Source organism: Caloenas nicobarica, chromosome 15, assembly GCF_036013445.1.
Source record: "Caloenas nicobarica isolate bCalNic1 chromosome 15, bCalNic1.hap1, whole genome shotgun sequence".
In the NCBI taxonomy this organism is placed as follows: Eukaryota; Metazoa; Chordata; class Aves; order Columbiformes; family Columbidae; genus Caloenas; species Caloenas nicobarica.
Genome location: NC_088259.1, coordinates 12,529,866 through 12,550,876, shown reverse-complemented (window position 1 = coordinate 12,550,876; position 21,011 = coordinate 12,529,866). Strand labels below are relative to the sequence as shown.

The 21,011-nt window shown below is 40.5% G+C and overlaps 1 protein-coding gene across 1 annotated transcript in view; it reads left to right on the top strand.

Moving 5' to 3' along the window:
• The window catches only part of PHACTR3 (phosphatase and actin regulator 3), a 101,250-nt gene extending 83,238 nt beyond the window's left edge, over window positions 1–18,012 (top strand). Inside the window, exons 9-13 of the mRNA XM_065645803.1 lie at window positions 9,041–9,096; window positions 13,293–13,354; window positions 14,221–14,361; window positions 15,929–16,005; window positions 17,932–18,012. Coding sequence (XP_065501875.1) covers window positions 9,041–9,096; window positions 13,293–13,354; window positions 14,221–14,361; window positions 15,929–16,005; window positions 17,932–17,947 — 352 coding nt within the window. The 3' untranslated portion in view covers window positions 17,948–18,012. The remainder of the gene's footprint in view (window positions 1–9,040; window positions 9,097–13,292; window positions 13,355–14,220; window positions 14,362–15,928; window positions 16,006–17,931) is intronic.
• The last annotated feature ends 2,999 nt before the right edge of the window (window positions 18,013–21,011 follow it).

Here is a 21,011-nt window from a genome sequence, read left to right as displayed (position 1 = left end):
AAAGTTATCCCTTGGCATGAATCCTGATGTTACAACCAGTTTGCAAAGTGCAACGGCATGTTACAACCGGTTTGCAAAGTGCAATGGCTTGCCCTCTGTTCGGGTTTGAAGCTGCTGGGTTAGTAGGCTCACACAGCTCGATACCACCAACTCTGGGGTAAATCCTTGCTGTTGCTTTATGCAACACCTTGCAATGGCAAACATGCCTGCAGATGTTTGTCATTTCACAGACTTTGCAGATTGCCAAAGGCTCCTTTATATACAAATGCAGGTTACAGGGAACAGAGCAGTATATCCTCCAGAGCTCACATTGCATGGGGAAATTCTCAGCAGCTTGTATCCAAGGCGAGAATGGCCATTCTCTAATCATTTTGCATTAATTGAGGGGGCGGAGGAGAATTTACATACAGTCAGCAGGGGCAGGCTGACAAGCTACACATACTGATATTTTTTTGTCTGCTCTCTGCAAATCCAGCCGTGGTTTTTTCCAGTGACCCAAACCCCACAGCTGTACATCGCAGTGGCATTTGTTGGTGGGGGCAACTGTTAATAGATTAAGTGGATGGTATTGGAGGATCTTGACACTAGCTGTGCAACAGTGAGCACCCTAGCTGAATTCCAGATGTTCTGTGACACTTCTATCCATGTACAGTATCTCTGATGAGCTCCAAAATGTAACTAGTGCTACAGCCTAAACTGACACAGCTTTCTGCCCTCCTGTCCCTGTTAGCTCCGATTGCTGTGGCTATAATTGCGTTCCAGACTAACCGGGATTTTGAGTCATTAGCCACAGCCACTGCGTTTCTACAGGGCTCAAGGGTGGCTGGCAACCCAGCCTCAGCCTCCCTGGAGCAGATCAAGCACAAGCATTGTATTAGGTGTTGTTTATACAGTGAAGTTAAAATCCAATTTCTTTTTTTCTTTTTGTCCGCAGCATTAAGTAAGCACCCAGGAGTATGCAACTGTTCCACTAGGAGTTTTGGAAAGTCTCAGGAAAGTGGCAGTCCCCACCACAGGGCTAAGATTTGCTTCTGTGATTGACTTGCAACTCCCTAGTGTTGCTCAAGCAGTTGCTATCAGAGTTGAATTTAGTATCACTTCAGCAGTGGCAGATGTCTTTATTTAAAATAATGTAACAGTAATAAATACATAATAGGATAGAACAAAAAATCTGGGATTTATATAATTCATTTCGTTTGCTCGTCCTGAAACATCAAACCCACAATGTTCTCAGTTTGCCCAAATATGACATATGTACATCATGCTTTTTTGTTTGTTTGTTTTCTTTTTTGTGGGAACACAGGGCTCCAGAGAAGCTCCTGCTTCGGACAAAAAAAAAAAAAAACAACCAACCAACAAATCACACAAAACCCACACACACAATACTATTGCTTTGCAAGGAAACATTATTCACCATTTTCAGTGACCTGCACAGCGTGACCTAGATCATAACCTGCATGTGGTTTCAGTCAGAAGACCCTTCAACATACATTTTAATTCACAGCCTTGATGCCTCATCGGCCTTCAGCAGAGGAGTTGCACTGGGAGTCTGCACCACTTGCAGCTACTAGAAGAGCATGTTCTTTCAGCAGTTTTTTATTGCTGAGCTATTTTTAGCTTGACTGTATTCCCCAAACCAGTTCCTTACCCAGCTGCAAGGCAAAGCAGAAGCAAGAGCAAGTGGCAGTGCTACCCACACTGACATTGCTACCAAAAGAAACACTCAAACTACAAACATGGGGCATGTCTTTGTCTGAATAATCAGTTGTACTTTTGTCACCCTAATGACTAAATATTGTAATTCTGCTACAAACAGGACAGATACACTATCTAGCAGCTCTGTTAAATCACAGAGTGGGGAACCAGATGGAAGGGAGAGGAGAAAGCTCCTGTTCTAAGTAGCTCTTACATTTACACCCTGATGGATGCATGTTAGTTCTTGTCTGTTAACTAATAGTTCAACTGAAAATTTAAACCCTTATGTTATGTCGGTCCTAAAACGAGCCCCAACGTCCTCCAAGAGTTCTTAACTCCATGTTGGGAGAGGTATGAAAGCAAAAGCCTCCTGAAGGTGGTGGAAGGGTGTTCAGCATCTTCACTGAACCTTGGGGCTGGCCTTTGACCTGAGACAGGCTCTGCTCCCCAGCTGCGTCCGGCCTTTCTTCCTCACACATGGAGAAAATCACGAAACCAAAGGTCAAATGCAGTGGGGCTTTCACAAGTGGTGAAAACAGTGATTACCGTAAAGCCTTCTCCATCTGAATCCTCTCACATAATTAGATACTGCCTCTGTTGGTGTCTTTCAGCCCACAGAGTGCTTATCACTAAGTACCACTATGCAGTAACAACCCTGTCACAAGGATGTAGGTTGTTCTGGGACAATGGGTTATAGTACAAGGGTCACGCTGGGCAAGTATGTCGTTTTTATTCCAAATGAAACCTGAACTCCTTATTGCAGGGCCTGTATCATAGAAATTATAATGACGGACAACTGTAATTGCCTGGGAGACGAGTGACAACATAATTAACTGAACTCTTGCTGATTTGCAGCCTTGAAACTCCAGACAGAACTGAAAGCCAAACAAATTAATCAGATATGTTATTAAGGCAACATATAAAGCCTCTGCATTTATCCAGTATCTTCTACCGGACACTCAAAGGCAGTTTTCTTATTTGGATGCAAAAAATAGTTTATGAAGGAACATATGGGGCAATTTAAAAGCAGTAAAGTTTTTGAATGCAACTCACAAAATCTACCATACAAACTCACCCTTTTTTTACTGCTCTTTAGTCTCTTACTATGAGAGAACAGCAGCAACTACTCTTACCCTGTGATGGGAAATGCTGGCATGTCACTCAGCTACCACTTCTTACATGCTCCAGAATTACCTTGGGGTAAGAACAAGCTTGTGTCTCAGCGTTTGCCTTCTAATTTTGTACAGACTGTAAAAGGCAAGTCCTTCCCACCAAGGGTTTACTACTACCTGTAATTTTACCTTGCAAGCGGTACTGCACTGCCACAGTGCAGCGCGTGGGTGACTCGGAGCCCTGGCACACATACTCTTCACAGCTACTTATAGGAAGGACCAAAATAAACTTCTTATCAAATTGAATGTGATGTTCTGATAACAGAGATGCCAATTTAAGAGGCAGAGCCTTTCTCTCCTGATGGGTGGCAGACACAATCTGCTTTATGAGAAACCAGCACGGGGCATTCCCATTTCTCCTCCCTTTGCTTGGACTGGAGCTCCCCTTCCCAAATCTGTCTGCAAAACTACCTGTCACAAGAGACAATCAATGCAGTCGCTGCTGGCTGCAGCTCACTTACTGAAGGCTGCATTGATTGCTCACTTGTCAGCCCAGAGTCCACAGGCACATGCACGTGTCCAAGTCTACCCAGGCTACCCCTCGCTTTGCAGAAGGATACCAGAATCACATTGATGTAAGAAGGAACAGAAAAAGGATTCCAAAGTATGTCTTTTGGCTTCAGCTACAAATCTGAAAGAAACCCAGTTTTATGATGACCATAAATACAGATACTGTGCAACAGAATCTACGCACAAACATATTTGAGAAATGAACGCATTTTAGGAACAGAGAAGAAACACCAGGAACAAGAACAAGAGCTTTTTTGCAGTGGATTCTGCGGAACACTTGCTGGGGTCTGCCAGGCAGCTGAGACTGCAGACTAGTAAGAGGAGCTAGAAGAGATGGACTGTCTAAGGGCTGGGAAGTCAGCATAGCCCCATATGCATATAGCTGGGCTGGACCTTTTCCCAGTTTGTTTCTCATCAGCTATTCTGTGTCCATACCTGCAAGCCCACAGCTTGCTGTGGCTTTGCGTAGATGCAGCTCCCACAACGGACAAAGCAGACACTGCTAAGGTTAACCGTAAGGACAGAGAACTTGGCAGCATCTCCTGCCTGTAGGACATATTGATGCATTGCCCATCTGATAGCAGAGCCTGGGATCCTAGTGACATGCAAATCCTCAGACCGCTGAGGATTCAGAGTCACCTGTAACAGTCCAATACCATCAACTTTGGTGTAATGATGGTCCCAAGACATTAATTCCCTTAAATGTGAAGGAGACAATCTGACTGTGTGAAGTAAATATCGATCTATTCATCAGCAGCCACAGGCACACGTGTGAGTTGCTGGGCTCATGAACATGTGATCTTGCTCCAGAGGGGACCAGCAATTAGTGGTTGTCCCCTTGAAGCCGACTCCAGCATCTGCACTTGTGCATGTGTCAAACATGCCAGTCAGCAGGACCTCAAACCAGATCCTCGTGGCAGAGACGGGCCAGCCAACAGAGACTCCCCCACCGATGGGGCTGGCAGGGGCAGGACGCGTTATCTCCCCGGGCAGCCTGTTTTGCTACAATTATACACTGCACATGTACATCAACAGCCAAACACGCATGGATTTATTGCCCCTCTCAGAGCCTGCATGGAGCACCCGTGAACGTCACAGAACTCCCACGTGCACGTTGCAAGGAGAAAACAAACATCTTGAGGCCATGTGCAGATTCCCAGCACCCAAGAGTGCACGTGGCCGTACCTACAGGGTGTTCCTGGGGCAAACCACAGGTGACTGAGCCAACCTGCAATGAGCTGCTCCTCTCACCCTCAGAGTAACACTGCAGAGGACATGGAAGGAGGCAAAGTTTTTGGCTTCTAAGAAGTGGAAATACACCAGTTTATCCAATTATCTTTCTGAGCCCAAATTACTGGAGAAAACTTTCTAACGGTAATCTGCAAATACCCTAGAAAATGCCCCAAACTTCAAACAGCTAAAGAACACCTGGCGCTTGAAGGTTTATGTTCATTTTGCACAGAACAATAACATATAAACTTTGTTCTTTTTCTGAACTTAAGAAACGACTGTCCATGCAGTGTTGTGTATCCATGTCTCCTCTGTCCCCCTGCAACTTATGGTCACTGCTCTAGCATTATGAGAAAATATTCAGATTTTCGTCACTATCCAGACTTGGAGAATCACTGACACACATACAACAAACTCTGTCTGAGCTGTATTAAAACGTCATTTACAGGGAAGCAACATTGGTACGTCCAGTTCTGCTCAGTTTCCCTGGGGCAGATGCAGTTGCCTCAACTGAGGTTCTGCAGGTTCAGCTCCAGTTACTTTTGCTCTCAGCATCCCTTGGTTTAAGCTACTGAGGAAGCAAATTCTTGGAGTAGATATCCTCAACAGGAGACAGCTGCAATATCAATGGAAGTGTATGCATTTACACCATGGGGAACCTGGACAGAGATAGGACTTGCCTGCGAGTTACTTGAGAGTTTTCAAGAAAGTTTCAAGACCCTTCCAAACACGGCTGGCCCTGGTGAGGTGCGCGGAGGGAGCGCGCCTGCCTCAGCATGCAGTGCAAAAATACACAAACCTAGGTCTTGATATCACCCAAGAACACAACAGCATTTCCAAAAAGCAATGAATAGATATCTAAATTCTTATAAACTGAAAAGAAACCATCACTGTGACACAACAGAAACAGTACACTACATTAGGGCTCCTGGTGAGCTCACAGTCACCTCACTAAGGTGAGTCCCCAGGTGAAAAAACAACAGAAACAGAAAGCATAGGACTCACCTGTTCACATCCATGTCTACATTGCAGCAGTGCTGGAGTCTCCTTTCCACCACAGACCTTGAAATGGCTCCTACAAGCAGCACGGCAGTCAGACGGGGTGCAGGCTGGCCCACAGGTGCAGCCCTGCAGCCGCCCACATACAGGTGTGGGTACTTTGCTGAACCCACAGGAAATGAGCCAGGCCTCTGCTTTGCTTCGAAATGGCCTGCAGCTCTGTCATACAAAATTATCCCTGCACAAATCTTGTAGAGATCATCCGCAGTCCACCGAGGGTTCAGTTTTTAGCCTTCACAAAGGCTCCTTCATGGCAGGTGCCTGCTTCATCCTCTTCATCACACATGGACTCCCTGCTGTGATGCTGTCTTCTGATAATAATTATTCAGCTGGAGTTTGTTTCCTTCAAACACAGGAGATCTGAGCATTGCCTTCTAGAGCCTCTCTCAGGACCTGCTTGGTGGCCTGTGCTCACTGACAGGGGCGTGAGGAGACGCGGCCGCCATTTCCTCAGCCAGGTTTCCCTCAGGCATGGTGCTGTTTCCGAGGCCACGGTGCTTTCTCTCCACAGGGCCTGAGGGCCACCCTCTGAGGAAACACTGAGCTCAACACACAGGGGACACTTTCTGGTTCTGTCAGTGCTGGCGTTTCCTATTTTAACAGGTTTGGAGAAAAAAAAAAAATCCTAGAAATAAATATGCAAACCAGAGCACTCGTTGCGCAGGAGGGCACCTGGAGCCCCACAGCGCCTAGAGAGCAGCTCAGCCAAGCAGAGGCACAAACTCGTCTGAAACATTTCTTACTTTAAAGCTCCTTTCAAGAGGAACGTGCTTTTTTTGTCAGAGGTAAATTGCAGATTCTCTTGTGCTACGCTGAGCTGCTGACCTGCCAGGAGCCCTCAGAGATGTGTTTGTCCTTATCTGGTTCCAAGCCCGGCTGCGGGCAGGATTTGAGAGAAGTATTGGGGGGATTGAGTCGCCTTCGGAGGGAACAAAGTGCAGCTGGGGCCCTCAGACCCCATGCGGGGTGAAGCACCTTCCCCCATCCAAAGCAGCTGAGCAACTCGGGCAGGACGGGCTGTACTCACTCAGTAAATATCCATGGCAGCAAACTGATGTATGATATACACGAACATCAAAAATAATACAACAGATTGAAACAAAACGTCCTCGCACCTCGATAGCAATGCCAGCAGTGTCGCCACCTCTCGTTGTTTCATTATGACTCTCGCTGTATTTGGCGTTTTCACTCTATGTGCAGCTTCCCAAAATCCTCTCAGAATTTTATTTTGAAGAAAAGTCCGCTCCTAGTTTTGTGGTTATGACAAAAAGCTTGGAAGTATGGACTATACCTCTGAAAAACTCAGGAAAAAAAATGCAATGCCTTCTCACGTGTATATATGTGTATGTCTGCACCTTTTCTTTCTGTCGTAGGTAAAGGTGAGGATTTGCACAGAAATATGTTCTTGTCTCTGGGCACCACATATTTACCAAAGCCAAAAGGGAAACAGGGTTTTAAATAATTAACCATACTACATATTGTGACTATACATATATATATATAAATACACACAGCATTCATACATATATGCATTCTCATACTGCTTTAATCGTTTCTGTTAGGCTTCTAATTCCCCAGTTTAAAAGGAGCCTCTGAAATCTAATGTACAGATTCTGGGAGAATCTATAAATCTCGCATGGAAGGGCTGTAATTAGGAGTGGCTTGAGAGAAAGGCATGTGAGCAGCAGGTCAGGTGGACTTTTCATTTGCAGATAAGCTCTCTGAGTAAGTCATTCTTCCCTGACTTATGTTGTAAAATGCACATTAATCTCTTTCAAACAAAACCTAGCCAAATTGTATCATTTCTGAGACACACAGGGAAATCAGTGACGAAGGAGGAGTCCAAGGGTACCAGGAATTAAAAATACATGTTTAAAGCCTTTAGTAGGGCATTTCAGCGTCATTCCTGTTTCAGTTGGAATTATTGCAACTTCCACTGCTGGAGTATCCAATTCATTACTCCAAAGAGAAATCCAGAGATCAGGAGAAAAACCTTAGGTGATATGAAATGTTAGGTCGGAAGAATGAGAGTAAGGCTGTGGGCGTTTCTAAGCGCAAGAACTCATCATCTGAGTTTTCTGTTAGTGTGACTCTGCTATAGTAGTTGTGATGCCTTCCTGTTGCCAAAGAAAGCTTTCCCAGTGATCGCAGGGAAATTAATTTGAAAAGGATAAGGAGTTACATCTGTATTTTGGGCTGTTATTCTGATAACATACGAATACAGTGTTGATTTTGAAGGTAAATTTGGTAAGGCTTACAAAACAAGGAGAAATTAGAATCGAGTACTTTTACTGGTTCTTTTAGAGTCTGCAACGGTTCATTTTTTCTCTCTTGTATATTTGATAAAATTTAGATCTTGTTATAGCATCACTTTATAATCATTCCTGTATTTCCTATGCACAGCAGAGGGATAACTACTGCAGCAGTGGTTTGCAGGGTGGTCCCTGCTCTGAGTATTTGTCTCTGTAACTTCATCTCTGGCTTGGCAACATCTGCTGGAGAGGAGACGATGAGAATTCTCAGCGTTGCCAGAACGCAGGCCAGAAAGCATCGTAAACTCCTTCCGATCTGCTTGCTGGATTATTACTTGAAAGCCAGCAAATGCAGCATGTGTGTGTCTGCCTAGGGGAGGGGTTCAATTACCTGAGATTCTCTGCAGATATTAGCAGTGTCTCGTGGGGAAGTCTCATTTAGTATGCAGAATAAAATCGCTGTGGCACTGATCATATGATTTGAAGACTCAATCCTGAAGCAGCACTACTGAAAAGGGGAGGTGAAACTGCACAAGACGCTCCGTTCAGACAGCATGAGGCTGTGAGCAGCACACGAATTTTATTCAGCAGGCAGGGGGAGGATTGGTCTGTTAGACGTGTAGTCGGGAAACCACAGGAAAGCTTTATTTCTGGCAAGTCTGCATTTTGTCAGGATGCACCACTGGTGTTACTAGAAAAAGGGAAGCCGCTGCTGTGTGATATTAAAAGGTAGAGGCTGTGACAGCTACAGAAGATGACTGTGAAACTCATTTGATAACCACCTTAAATACCCCCTCAGGAGTGAATTTAACTGTTGGAGAGCGCTGGTTCCAACTGACTGCCTGGAAAGTACGGTGAAAATGATGCACAGTCGGAGGAAGCGTTTCAGTGACAGCAGAGCAAACTAGAGGAAAACTTCCACCTGCATTGCTGACATTTGGGAAAAAGAATCTAAGCAAGCATTCCAGTGCGAGGATTCTTGTATTTTTTTTTTTTTCCTGAGTCCTGGAGAGGGATTTTGTAGTCCCCTCCCTGAGGAAAACACCAACCAGAACTCAGAACACTGCAGACTTCCCAAAGAACAAGCATGGTACAAAATGTGATTTTGGTGTTTTTCCGCAGGCGACTCAGCCAAAGACCTGCTGTTGAGGAGCTAGAAAGAAGAAATATACTTAAACGTGAGTATTTTTTCCCTAAAATACTTTATATGTGTTTGTTGAAACCAGTGATTGCATTTCTAGAATGTATTATTTTTAAATAGAAAAATTAATTCATTGAGATTATTTTCTGTACATAAAAGTTTTTTCATATGTCCTGGGTTTCAAATGCTGCAGGGATCAGAATTTACACTTTGATAAAGGCATGCAATATAGTACAGAAAAGTATGACTTGTTCAAGTTTAGGATTTCGAATAATTTTCATTCTGCTTACACTGTTATGTATGTCTGAGAGGGGAACACAATCTTAGTGCCACCCAGCGCAGTGAGAACCGGTCTGACATTTTTCGAGGTGTGGACTGGCCCAGCAAACAGCACACTGAGTGCCACGAAGGCTGAAGTGGGCTGGACAAAGCATCCTTGCAGAGGGCTGTTCTCCCAGCAAGTACCTTTGTTCTTATCATTAGAGACCTTCCCAAAGACTAATCAAAGAAAGAGCACTCTGAGTTATTAGACAGACACTTCCAGGCCTGTTACAGATGCTGTCATGGGGGAATGTTCTCAACATCTCTCAAATAAACACGAGGCAGAAACTTGCAACTCTTTTCCTGCAGACTGGGGTTCTGACCTGTGGATCAAACAAGCGCTGAACAGGGGAAGGCGACAGAGAGCTTTGAAATTGTCTCCATTATGAGTCTCAGACAGGGGGGAGAGGGAGGCATCTGCCTGAAGGAAAAGTATATTGCTTCTGTTATTTTCATAGTCTATTTAGTGTTGACAGACAAAAACCAGAATGATGTGACCAATAGTTTGTTTCTCATTAAACAAGCATAAAACATAAGGCCACATAAGTTTACGTCATACAAGCAATACCCCCTATGCTATTTAATTCCTATGAATTATTAATTAATTTGCTAGGAAAAAGTTATCTACATTTTGTTACCTAAAATCTAATGTCTCAGAACTTTCTTGGTAGTTCATAGAAAAAACCTTATGCTCTTGCCATTGAAGTTACTGAGGATTTCATTTCAGTTTTAACACAAAGGAATTCCATAGTCACCTCATGTTTATTGGTATTTTCAGTCCTGTTCCAATACGTACATTGCACGTGGTAAAATTTGATGTATCTAACATGTGCATGGCTAAATGAGAAGCAGGATACATTCTTTGCAAATGCGAATGGATGAACTTGGCCTAAATTCACCTGTCATCTACCACAAGAGAGAAGAAAAACCATTAACCCAAGATTCTGAAATATGTGGGGCCAGATTTTCAAGAGTCAGTACCTAAGATCTTGGAAAATCTGTTTCCTTGGGGTTTTTTCTGGCTAAGGAAGAGCTGATCTCTACTGATAAAAATCTGTTCCTTTATGTTTACTTTTTGAAGTGTGCTGCTTACATCCTTAATCTGGGTTAAACTGACCAGCTTTAATAATAAAAAAAAGTTTGAATACATTCATATAATGAGCTTAGAGAGAGATAAAGCAGAAAGAAGATAAAGCAGAATTAAAGATATTTCCTGAACGCCAGCTAAACATACTTGTCTAGATTTGTATCTCATTTAAAGAGCTCCCAGCATGGAGCAAATTTATTGACTTCAGTTGCTCAGGCTTTATACAGGTTCAGCTGAGATCAGAACCACTTCTGGTTTATTCACCTTTTCCATTATATAAAGAGCGAGGTGTCTTGTAAAGAGCTGAGGTCATCTCTTAGGTGGGCCAGTTGTAAAAGGCTGGACAAATGCAACAACCAGTCTCTGTTTTGAGCGAATCTGGAAATTAGGAAAGTCGCCTTTTATTAACAGGGATATCGTCATTCTTGTTAGGAACTTGAAAAACACCTGGATTGGGTCTGACATGCAAAGCTGTAACAGTATAAATGCCAGTCAGTGAAATCACTACAACCTCCTCCAGGCTGTAAGGGTTTGTACAGTTGAGTTTCCCAACATCTTTGATGTTCAGGACACGTCCTGCTAATGGAAGCAATGCTACCACCCAAAGATGTCTTAAGGACTGATAATTCACTTTTATACAACTCCAGCGCCACGAAAAACATATTGCAAGTACGTAAGTGCAACTACTACATTATTTTAAGCCAAATCTCAGTAAGATTTAAAACAGTGACTTCTTATCCGCCTTAGGGAGGCGTTTCTGAGATAAAAGTAATAACTGAAAAGCGAACCCAAAGCCAACGCTTTCTTACAATTTTGTTGATCTTCTAAGTCCTGCAATTGAAATATAGAAACACTGCTGGTTTACCATAAAGCCCGAAAAGCACATGAACTAAAATCACAACACGGGTGTTCCTATGTATTCTTCCTGGATTCAACAGAAAGCTGACATGGACATCCAAGAAAGCAGCATCTCTTCAATCACACTGTGCAATCCCCGGTTCATTCTTAACACCAGGAATTGTTTCAGTGTCACGCACAGCTAAGAATTCCCTGAATAATTCAGAGAGCAGCACAGTGAATTACAGTGCTGCACATGCCACTTCGTAATTGGGAGCGTCTCTCTGCTGAGATTTATAAAACCAGCCCCCACTAATGAATGGATCTAAGCATAGGCAGAGTGATGTGATGTGAAAACATCCCTGGTCTGTCTCTGTAATAACACTCGAGTTTTATGGTGCCCTTGCTAGCATTTCTATCAAATCCTAGTTTATTTTTTATAAAAGAGCTATTTCTTGTATTTCTTGAAGCTGGGAATAAGCACTGAACCTGAGTGAATGTCTCATAGAAATGGGTCACGATGCATGTTTAGTTTATGTTTATTTGGAAAAGCTTTTTCTGATCAGAAATGTGTATTTATGGTTTCTCTTTAGGGATTCTCTCGGTGCATATCACAGTCATATCTTAAAAGACACTATGGCCACAGAAAATTCTCTTCTTTTAAGAAAAATGTATAGATAGGAATATCTACTCTAAAAGGGTTGAATTAAAACCAAATGAAGCAGATTAGTAACTTTGTGCAGGTACCTCTACCTCTTGGAGTACAATTTATTTTTTAAAGCCTGTTCTCTTTTTAAACATTCTAGACTTAAATAGCTGCTAATCCCTGACAGAGCACTAATTTTAGCTGTCCTATTATCTTTTAAATTTGTGTGCCTTGCCACTGAATTGTAATATAGCACATTCTAGCACTTTAGATTCATGTGATTTACATTTCTACTACAGCCAGTTGTGGCTACGCACTACTATGTTATTTTAAATACATATAATTGCCTTTCAGTGTAATCTAATGAGCATAAAAATAAGGGAGGAGAATACTTCATTACTAAAAATATCATTTTGGAAACTCATCTGCAGTGCTAGTGGGATTTTTTGGGGGCATATTAAAAATCACGTGTGTGCTTTAACACTGGAAATACCTAATGCAAGTAGAATAATACACTTCACAGTAGTATCTAGAGAATCCCGGAACAGTTAAACATTTTTCTCTAGGTCTTCATCTTTGCTCAGGTCATTGGCTCACGCCTGAATTTAGTAACAGATAGTGCTAGAAATAGAAACACCATGAACTTGTTTCCCAAGGCAAAGGATATATTTCACACAGTGTTACAGCTCTCCAGTCTATTTTTAGAGCCAGTGTGTAGGAGGCATCACGGCTTGAATGTTAATAGGCACAACACACAAAGCAAGCTGGCTTAGGTTAGAGTGGAACGCTACAAAAGAAAACCCCATGAGGATAAAGAGGTTCTAATGTCAGCGGCATATCCTGAATAGCAGAGAAAAAAGCATGCAAGTCAAAGATAACTATTGTGGCAGCGTGACCATCTAAAGATGTAGCCTGAGAATGCGGTTATAGAGGAAAGAACAGAGTTTCCCTGGAGCTGCTGCAATAAGTCTTTTCAGCATCTACTGCCATGAATGGCTCCAGCAACGTGGAGAATAAAAAATGATGATTAACTATGGAATATTTTGATTTTCCTTCTGAAGTTTATACAATTGGAGAGCTGGTGAGGCTGCTGTTTTATTTATTCTCCTTGGAACTGGAGTTTAGAGCCCAGGAAAAGGTGCCAGTGGCAGCAGGATGTTGTCCTTACAGAGAACTGTGTGTTCTAATAGAGAACCAGGGAGATGTGCTGAACCAACCAAACGTACAACTAAGAACCAGCTACTAATTTTTCTATGTTCTAATTTTTGTTGCCTGGAACTTTGGAAACTACGGATCCCTCTCATGAGGAAAGTAACCTTTTTTTAATTTATGTTATCCACAGAACGAAATGATCAAACAGAACAGGAAGAAAGAAGGGAAATCAAACAGAGACTGACAAGAAAGGTAAAATCTTGCAAAACCTTCCATTAGATTTTAGAAATCTAGCAAAGCTAATGTAACACCAACCAGTCATAGAGGTCATTATTACACAAGACCTCCCTTAATACACACCCTCCTCAGCAGTGTCTGAGATAGTGCTATCTAGTAACATGAATTATAAAAATGTTTACTTCATCTCAGCTACATGGGACTTAGTAGAATATTTACATATAAACATTAAATCAGAAAATGGGTATTTGCTTGCACACCACATATTTTGCAGCTACACAGCTAGAAAAGGACTGCTTTGTAGCAATCAGCAGAGCTGATTCCTTGCTGAGCACCAGGTGTGCTCCCACAATAAACTTCTCTGTGCATTTAAGGTATTCTCAGAATCAGACCTGGATCTGTCATTGTTCTGTTCCTAGGAATCCTTATGGGAGTTATAAGCCAAATATGCCGATAACTTGCTAAAGCCAAATTGAAATTCTTACAATGGGTCTGGTCCCGCACACCTTACACAGACAATGTGCCACTGACTGCAGCAGAAAACCCCTACAGCCTATTATATTATACATAAATCATAATAAATTCATTATGATTCCCTTGCATATTGTAAGTGCTTTTTATCAATATCCAAGTTAAAATATTTTCCTCTTTTGTCCATTATAAAGCTAATGAGCTGAAGCCCATATCTCAATTTAAACCATTATTACTCTCTTAGCAATCCTCTGGAAGATTGAATATTTCCCTGGAATTCCCAAAATTTATTTTCTTTTTTTTTTCCATATACGTAAATGCACACTAAGCTAAGATGTGAAGCAGAAAACGTTGTGCATTGTATTGATATGTTTAACACTGATTTTATTTTACAAAACTATTTAATACAGCTTAACCAGAGACCTACAGTTGATGAACTAAGAGACAGAAAAATCCTGATTCGGTTCAGTGATTATGTAGAAGTGGCAAAAGCACAGGACTACGACAGGCGGGCAGATAAACCATGGACAAGACTATCAGCAGCAGATAAGGTACTGACATAATTAAAATGATGTATTACTGCTTTCTACTTGATTTGTCTACACTGATATATCAGATTCTGCAAAGACATTTAACCTCTGGGACATTTAATCTCTGTAAGTGTTACCCATGTATTTTATGCTGAAACCATAGCAACCAACACATACTGTCATAAAAAAACGCTATTTATAAAAATGCCTGTTTAGAACTATAAAGGCTTCTAGCCAGCCCAACAACTGACAGAAAAAAAAAAAAAGGTGGGCACGATCTTTTTTAATGCTTTAGGGCTGCAACTCAAACATTTCCAGCCAATGCACTATTAACGTTTATCCTGAAATATGAAGTTTTGTCCCAAATACGCAAATATCCTCCACCATGTTTCTAAACACGCCAGTATTGCCTTTCCCATCTCCTTCGAATGCTCAAGGGGTGACCTGATCCTATGTTTTCACGCACATAAACAAACACACATTTTTGTTCCGTCACATACTTGCCACATAGCGGATTTACATCCTAATTTAACTTTCACATTTAGGTGCTCGAATACTAGGAAGAATAGTTCAGCATGATTCCAGATGGAACTTGAAGTTTCAGGGCTGCAGCGAGCAGAAGGACTAAGGATGCTGAGCTAATTACTGAGTCAGCTGGCAAATACAGGAGCATTACTTACTGCTTTGTTCTGAGACATGGAGATCAAACACTTCGTTCCCTATTCCAGTGTTGCCCCAGTAAAAAGTGTCATAAATGCTTTTAGAGGACTCATATAGCAAAGGAACAATGGATTTCTACTACAGTAGCTGTTCTCCTGAGCTCACTAAAATGGTGAATGAGCTATTATATATTACTCAATGGAATAATGATTTTGTATTTTCCTTGTATGTTCCGGGTATGTATTAAAATTAGACTTTTCCTCATTTTACTGGTTTTATATTGTTAACAAGGCAGGTTTGTAAGCTAAAAAGTTGCAGAGTTCAATTGCATATACTGGGGGCACAGGTCAGGAATTCAGGGTCAGGATTTTGACCATTGCATTTGCGAATGAAAAACTTGTCTTTCAGAGCAGACAAATACATTATTTTCCCCAATTTTTCTTTTAAGACAACCCAAAACTCTGATATGAAACATGAACATGGATATAAGCCTCATAATTGTGGGTAGCTAAACTTCAAATACCAAATATATATAAAAATCCGTGGAAGCACCAGTATGACACACATAGAAATTCCATAAAAGTCAGTTGAACAGCTGACCAATTTCTTGGCAAGTCCTCTTAATCTTTAATAAATTTTAACAGGAATATTATTAAATGTGAGACAATAAGCACTGTGTTTTTATTCTCCTGTCAGAACTGCATCTAGACAGAAGTGACCCTGTCAGCAATGAATGATAAGATGTATCGTATCACCAAGCCATACAACCTAAATATTCAGCATCTCTACTGGCACAGTGTGCTTTGTTATGCCCAACACCTTTTATTTCTACTTTAGAAAACTCCTGTTCTGCTCTGCAAGCCCAGTATTTTACAATGCTTATAAATACAAAGTTATTTGTTAACCACCTTCTATTTTCAATTCCTAGGCAGCAATTCGGAAAGAGCTAAATGAATACAAAAGTAACGAAATGGAGGTACATGCATCAAGCAAACATTTGACAAGGTCAGTTTTCCAGCTATTTATTTCACTTACCTGCTAAAACCAGCCTGCTTGCATCCTGAATTTGTAGATTCTGCTCTTACATGCTGGATGTGGGAGAAGAATATGCAAAGGAAGCTTTATTTTTAAAACATATTGGAAGTATTTATCTCCTTGTTTGAAGCCTGACTTTTGCAAATTTTTTTTTCTCTTTTTTTTTTTGGCTTTGATTTGCATGTTCTGAGAAGCCCTCTGACCTTCTTCAAAACATCACTCTGGTTGTGTTCTTTGCACCAAAGATTCAAAAGCTATGAGAAAAATTTAAATTTAGGGTGCAACATAGAAAAAATATTTTTTAAAAAAGTAGACAAACAACTTAATACACTACAAAAAGGCTTTTGAATTAAATGTACTTGAACGTGCAACCTTATCATCCTGAACATTGCAACTTTCCTGCTAAGAAGTAAAATTCTACATACCATGACATACATAATGGTCATAAGTAATGCACTGGTCCTAATTGGGGGTGTTCTGATGGATTCAGCCTGTAGGTTTCAGTATCACTTGATGTTGCCCCAGTAGCTACTGGCAAGAGTCCGACCCCCTGCACACTCCGTGGCCGCCCAGCGGGGAGGGCAGGCCAGGACTCGCGTTGGGCTCCTGTTGTTCTCCGAGCAACCTGGTCAGTCTAGTGCTTGCTCCACGTACCGGCACCAGTGACACATGCTATGTTTAAACATGCACAAAAACATCCATTTCCCTTTTCTAAGTGGGAAAAAATGTGAGAGAAGCTGATTCCACAGCCGCTGTTACTTGCAAAAAGACCTTGTTCGTGAGACAAAAGTTGAAGCAGCTATCAGTTATTTCCCACAATTTCTATTAGGTCTCTTGAGAGCAGGTCCAATTACTCTTAAAGCAATTTTAGGAGTCCTCAGGTGTGCTCGCTGCTAAAATAAGTTCCCTACCGCTGTACCAAGGCATGTTGAGTGCAGGCTCGTGTCCTGCAAGGCTCACTGCAGCTGGGCCTACGTTTGCATGCTTATTTCTGAACTTGGAATGAACTCCAGCTCAACTGAGCTTTGGGTGTTCAATGAAAAGGACATAAATGAGCCATAAATGCAATGTACATTGATCTAAGTGCTATATTTATAGAAATCTAGACTGTTCATGCAATTGTTAGGGCCCTTTTACATTCCAGCATTCAGACTCAATGTTTATAGCGAGACATCGCTGCACTGATAGAACGAAATTTAGGGCAAAAAAGGGATGGCTGCGGTTTAAGGCTGAAAAATGAGATATACCTTCTCTAACTGAAGCTACCTGGGGAACTCAAGTAGATTATGATGATATATTTTTAAATTTGTTCAGGATACTAGTAAGCAGGTTGTACAGCCTGGAAAGAGACTTACAATTTACAATTAGTGCTAAAGCATTACAAATGACAGGGACTTTAATTATGTACCTCAGTCAAAAGAACGAGCCTACGGAGAAGGAGAATATTTACTCCAGATAGACTCTTATAATACATTAAACCAATAGTATGTCCTCATATTTTCTGAAGCATCAGCTCAATATTGCTTAACTCATACAATATAACGAGATCACTGCACAATAAAGATCATTTCTACCAACGACAAACTGTGACCTAATTCCTAAAAAAAACCCCAAACCAAAATCAACCCCACACCTAATTTGCATTTGCACTCCCAAATAACTGTAAACTGGTTAGACTGGGCCCCGAGGACTCTAACTGCACTACAGTCATGGCATAGGTGTGGAAATGTGCTCGTGAAAATTAAAACTGATATTCTTCAATACTATTACTGTACCTTCAAAACAGAATGTTTTTTTAAAACAGAAAGGAAAACTATTTTTTGTTAATCTAATGTAGAATTTTTTAAAATTATATGTATTTATGTAGTTTGAAAAAATCTCTCTTATTTCTCCTAGATTTCACAGGCCATAGAAATTTTCTTCTGAGAAGAATCAGTCTTTACTTTTTGATATTGCTGCTGAACACACATCAGGGAATATCTTTCCCTACAGTTCAGTCCAGGATACCTTGATGTTTATGTGAAAGCCGGACTCTGCAGATGAAGGCTCTGCAGCACTTACGTACAGACACACCAGAGAAGTACTTCACTCTGAGGTCAGAAGAGCGATGGCCTGTGGAGTGGGACGATCTGCTGAAAAAGACTGAAGTAAAGCTACTGGGAAGAACCTACTACTCTCCTTGTTTCAAACTGTTTTGCAGTCGATCTTGGAAAAGGAGATGTTGTGCATGTACAGGCTTTACCATTCCAAGGCCTCTGACATAAATGGACATGACACACTGTCATTCAGTATTATGTTGGGAAGACATTTTGAACTTACCACAATTAGTTTGTAAAACAATTAAGTTCATGTTCTAAAAACTAATTTAATGTATTATAATTTCATTCTTTTTTATATAATGTCTAACAGAATCACAGCTGCAAGCATTTTTGATTCCTGTTACTTTTGTTCTTTAATTAAATGACTACTTATTGCAGGAAATGGAAATGTTTCCTAAAGCTCTCTTTTTTCCAAGGACGGTTGGGAAGGGAACTAGAGTTATTATGCACTAGATCATATCGCTTCTTTATCAGCACAGGGTCTTCAAAAGGATTACTGTAACTAAGGATTTCCATCTTGTGGAATATTGATATTTAGCACCAGATCCTAACCAGTGTAACAAGATTGTCATTCTACACTAGTTGAGGTTTGGGCCCTCTAAGGAATGACAATTAAGTTCACTGTTACTCTCATTCAAAATTACTAAATTGTACAACCAGAGAGAAAAATGTAGCAATGTACTTTGATGTTTCTCAAACAAATGATTTCAATACTTTCTTGACAATAAGAGGAAAAAAGTTACTAAATGTTAATAACAAAGCAAATAGAACTGGTTAAGAAAAATGTAAAGCCAGGCATTCTAATAATGCTTGACATCTAGAAGCATCTGAGAATTCTGCTCAAAATACCACTAAAAGGAAAAACTTAGAAAAAAAAAAATACACTGATAGCTGGGAAGCGTACCTGACAAGAAAGCAACTAAATGGCACAGAAACTTGCAAGCCAAAAAATTTGTGAGCAACAGTGTTAAATGCTATTATTTTGGGAATCTGACAGAAGGACAGTAAAATTTTATCATGAGACCTCACTAAAAAGAGCAGTTGTATTATTTCTCCAATATGCACTGGGTGTAAGAAAAGAATTTGGGCCTTGCAGTGCACTTTGTAAAACCTCATACATTTAAGAGAAAAATACTGTTTCATTGACAGATAAATTCAATTAGACTAGTAAAAAAAAAAGTTTAACATTTCATGAGGTCCATCTAGTGGAGATGATAGGGAACACAGTCTCCAAAAAAAAAAAAAACAAACACCACAAAAATCAGAGGCTCAGAAAAATTAGAAAAGCATTAAGTACAGTTACACAGATGGCATGAGTAGACCAAATTATTTACTGGCAATTTCAAGAAAATAATTTCCAGAGACAACATAGCGTTGTGTTTTTAAAATTAATTCTTAAGAAATATGTTTCATTTACAACTATTTCTGTTTACAAAAACCATGTCACATCAATGAAGTCTAAGAACACCAATTACTCTGCATTCTACTCTCAGTGCACATTGGATAGAAATCTATCATTATTATTAGGAACGCAGAAAGGAAACTGAGACCCAAAAAAAAAAAAAAAGAGTTCAGAGGGTAGAGGGGAAAATGGAAGGAATGACAAAGTGTGTATGATGTCAAAGACAATTAAAGGACAAACTAAGAGGTAAAATGGAATGTAAAATAAGGGATATAAAGCAATTAAGTTGTGAAGGGCTGTTCCACCCAAATTGGCTAACCTTCCTGTGAGACCTGTGGCAATATCAGCAGCTCCAGCCTCGCTGCAGAGCTGTGAGGCTGTTAGTGCGGTGCTGAGCGGGCATGGGCTGCGAGACGCGGCCCCTGTTCATCTGAGCCGGTTCCATGGTAAAGAGGCAGCTCTGCAAGTGATGTCAGTTTTCAATCCCCATTTTTAAAAAGAAACTAAATGGAAAATAGAGGTATTGTTCCGAGCCTGAAAAGTTTATAGTACACACGCAGGATTGGAAGTTCAAAAAAATTAAGAGGTTGCTAAGGAATTAAAAATGCAAGGTAGTTTTATGATTAATTTAAAAGCAAATTATGAGAAGTTGTAGCTCAGAAATCACACATCATAAATATTCAGAAGAAACCTTCTAGTTGATACCCAGCAACAAAGGAGAAGTGTAAATTATGATGCACTGGTCGTTTTCTTATGAAATCTGAAATCTAAGTACATGGGATAGACTATTAACATGTAGGATATATTTCTGAGCTACAGACAGCAGGCCCTCTTGCTACATGTTGTCTTACATGAAATATTTGCACAGCAGTAAATTTTATTTGACATACTAATACATGTTATTGATTAAAAGCAAAATAGTAATGACGTTGTAAAAAAGACAAACAATATGTATTTTTCTTGAAATATTTAATGCAACTATTTGCAACATAGTTCAACCACAAGTGTTTAGAGTTTTGTTTTCTCTTAGAAACTCCTATTGAAGTCTAACACCACAGACAAATAGGACTGAAATCAAAACCGGCAATTTGATCCCTAGATATTTTCTGACCATATTCTGGATCAGACAGAAGTATCCTCTGTATGCAAAGGCCCAAAACATAGATTCTAAGTGAAACTCAAAGCTATTCCTCTGAAAGTCAGTTAAATAACCTATAAAAATTGTTAAAGACTTCTTAAAAAACAGCACGTGCTAAAAATCCAAACATTTACATATTGCATTTTAGCATATTCGGTAAAATAATTCCAAATCTCGCATATAAAAGGAGAAGTGTTATCCACAAAGATTTTAATACTATTAGGTAAAATATGCTTTCATTACAATAGTTTTCTTGAGTTTAAAAAAAAAAGTCAAATTTTACATTACAAAAGAGTGTTTACGTTCACTTTGAATTTCAGGAAGGTATCTGGAAATG